Below are 2,589 nucleotides of genomic sequence, written 5' to 3'. Positions count from 1 at the left end.
TCGCACGCCATTTCAACAACACTCTAGCCATTGGGCTGCGCAGTGCACACGGCTCTCGCATGCTCGGTACTGCTCTTACCTCGGCAGCATTCTGTTCAGAAGTTGCTCAGTTTTCTTTTTCTCCATATCTAGCTGCTCTGTTCTTTCTTTTATCAGTTCTTCTAAATTATTGCTGTACTTCTCCAGCATCTCGAACATAGAGTCGACGATGTTGATTTTCCTGTTCATTTATTTACATAAGTATGGAAGGTCCACATCGTCGCCGCCGCCGCCGCCGTCGCCGCGACGCCGGTCATGCGGCAATAAGCGGAGCATAATCCAGAGGGCAGGGCAGATATTACAGCTTTCTCGAGAAAAGGGCTTGAAAACTTTTACGAAAAACATAAACTTAAGTTGGTAAAAGCAGGAATTGACTTAAAAGCTTTTCCTTATGACTTATTCAGTTAAACGGCGGTAGAGCTCGCAGCAACATTAATAGGCAACATGCATATGACGCCAAACTTTTTTAAAGTATACTTTTTATTACTATAAAACAATCCTGCAAAGATTTTTTAAATATAATGTGATTTAGTGGCAAAATTTAATCATTAAAAAGTGTATTTTTTCAAATTCCCTCGCTAAGTTCTAAAACGCACAAAATTGGACGAAGCAAGTGGCTTATCTAATATGGCGTCGCTGTGTTGTCAATACACAATTCATTTACGTTAGTTTATATAGAAATACACTCTTGAAGTATTTTACTGTAAACACGATATCAAAACCAACTTTAAAATAAATAAAAAATGAATAGAACTATTAATTACCACTTATTTGTACCAGGAATAATAAAAATGAATCGATTTTTGACTTTTTGACCTTGAGGAACTTTGCTGTGTTTTACGTCGAAGTGTCATCTGAGCGTATGTTATGAATGGAATAGACGATTGACGTCAATTGTCTACTGACAACACCGGTCGCGTTTTAGTCGCTCGAAAATGGTCGTAATTTTATTTTATTATTTTTAGCTCAATGGTTGATTTTTTTTTGTGGTTATTATATAACAAGTAGAATCGTTTGAAAAAAGAAAAAAAAATACATGCATATTCCCTATCGTTGCACGAATGGTCCACTGAATCGTTTTTTTTTTATAACATAAGGTGACAGTACCACGACTGTACAGAAAACGGCCGTGAAGTGGTAGTAAAAAAAAGGGTACACACATACTGTGGCACTATTCCCGTTCATAGCGTTATATTATAAGAATAGGATGGGATGGCGAGGCGTGATGCGGGCGGGGTGTTGTGCAGACCGGCCGCGGTGCATGAGCCGGAACTGGTGGTAGAGGCGCCCGAAGTCGGGCCGCAGTGACGGCGCCTCCGCCCAGCACTGGCGCATGACTCGCACAGCGTCGGGCGGCGCTGCACCCAGCGACACCGACGGCCGCACTAGCGGCGGCCCGCGGCGCAGCTTCTCCACGATCTCTGCAACGGTTTCATTCTTCTAAGGATTCATAAAAGGTGTGTGTCGAGTCGAAACTTGGCTAAGCCCCGCGCGCCACCGCCCTATTAATTTTTAAGTTGTATTTCATGTTTTGAATTGGATTTTACCACATTGTATAGGTATGTATATCATAAAAGTATATACATTTGATACCCATGTTGTGGTGGTTGTACAATAAAAGTCATCCGCCTCTTTGTATTAGCGGTTAACTTACATTTTTTATCAGGTACCGTACTCTCCTTAATCTCACATGATATCCATGTTGTCATGTATGGACGTATCCGTACTACATATTTTATGTATACGATAACCCTCCTCGCCTACGTGGACGAAGTAATAACTTAACTAGAAATACAATTTTTTCTCTTCATTCATTTTGGTTTAGGAACGAAAGAGCGAAGAACAAACCTTCCGGCGTCAGCTGCAGCATGCAGTAAGGCTCGCCGCGCACGATCACCTCCTGCATGATGATTGCGAAGGAGAACACGTCCCCAGCCTGCGAGGCCCCCGCGAGCTCCGCGCATCCCGCGTGCCCCGCGCACCCCGCGGCGCGCAGCAGCTCCGGCGCAGTCCACAGCAGCTCTGCCGCAAATCCGCTTGTGTCATGACGCGCCACCCCCGCGGTCACCCCGCGTCGCCTCAACTACTCATGCGTAGTTATTTTACAATTTTTATAATATCCAACAGAATTTGTGATCTTACGTTGAACAGATGGATGTCTGGCCGCCTAACCACGTATCGAACTATGACTAATAAATATTTATTGAATAAGGTGATACAGTCGATTGGACACATGTTCACCACCATCAACTGCCAACTCCACCATCAACTGCCAACTTATGAGGTACCTGGAAGAGCACCAGCTGATCAGTGACCGCCAGTACGGTTTCCGTCAGCGTCGCTCAGCTGGTGACCTTCTTGCGTACCTCACGCATCGATGGTCGGAGGCGATCGAACGCAAGGGGGAGGCCCTGGCAGTTAGTTTGGACGTGGCCAAAGCCTTTGATCGGATGTGGCACAAAGCACTTCTTTCGAAGTTGCCTTCCTACGGGCTGCCCGAGAAACTCTGCGCCTGGATTTCCAGCTTTTTGGAGGGTCGGAGCATTAAGG

At 45.0% G+C, this 2,589-nt stretch overlaps 1 protein-coding gene across 1 annotated transcript; it reads right to left on the bottom strand.

Annotated features, from left to right (window-relative positions):
* Positions 1-7: 7 nt before the first annotated feature.
* On the bottom strand, positions 8-2,094 carry LOC106111057 (retinal guanylyl cyclase 1-like). Its single transcript, XM_013293023.1, has 3 exons — positions 1,888-2,094; positions 1,289-1,460; positions 8-220 (listed from the first exon to the last, which is right to left on the bottom strand). The coding sequence occupies exons 1-3, from the start codon at positions 1,943-1,945 to the stop codon at positions 76-78; spliced, it is 375 nt and encodes a 124-aa protein (XP_013148477.1). The 5' UTR covers positions 1,946-2,094; the 3' UTR covers positions 8-75.
* Positions 2,095-2,589: the final 495 nt, after the last annotated feature.

Source organism: Papilio polytes, unplaced genomic scaffold, assembly GCF_000836215.1.
Source record: "Papilio polytes unplaced genomic scaffold, Ppol_1.0 DF824180.1, whole genome shotgun sequence".
In the NCBI taxonomy this organism is placed as follows: domain Eukaryota; kingdom Metazoa; phylum Arthropoda; class Insecta; order Lepidoptera; family Papilionidae; genus Papilio; species Papilio polytes.
Note: the sequence above shows the minus strand (reverse complement) of the source record. Positions and strands in the feature narration are given on the sequence as shown.

Excerpts from the sequence above, each read along its gene's own strand:
- LOC106111057 (XM_013293023.1), bottom strand. The coding sequence starts at position 1,945 with ATGCAGGAGGTGATCGTGCGCGGCGAGCCTTACTGCATGCTGCAGCTG. Across the intron at positions 1,461-1,887 it reads GCTGCAGCTGACGCCGGAAG|AGATCGTGGAGAAGCTGCGC; the intron begins GTTTGTTCTTCG and ends AAACCGTTGCAG. Across the intron at positions 221-1,288 it reads CGGCTCATGCACCGCGGCCG|GAAAATCAACATCGTCGACT; the intron begins GTCTGCACAACA and ends ATAAATGAACAG.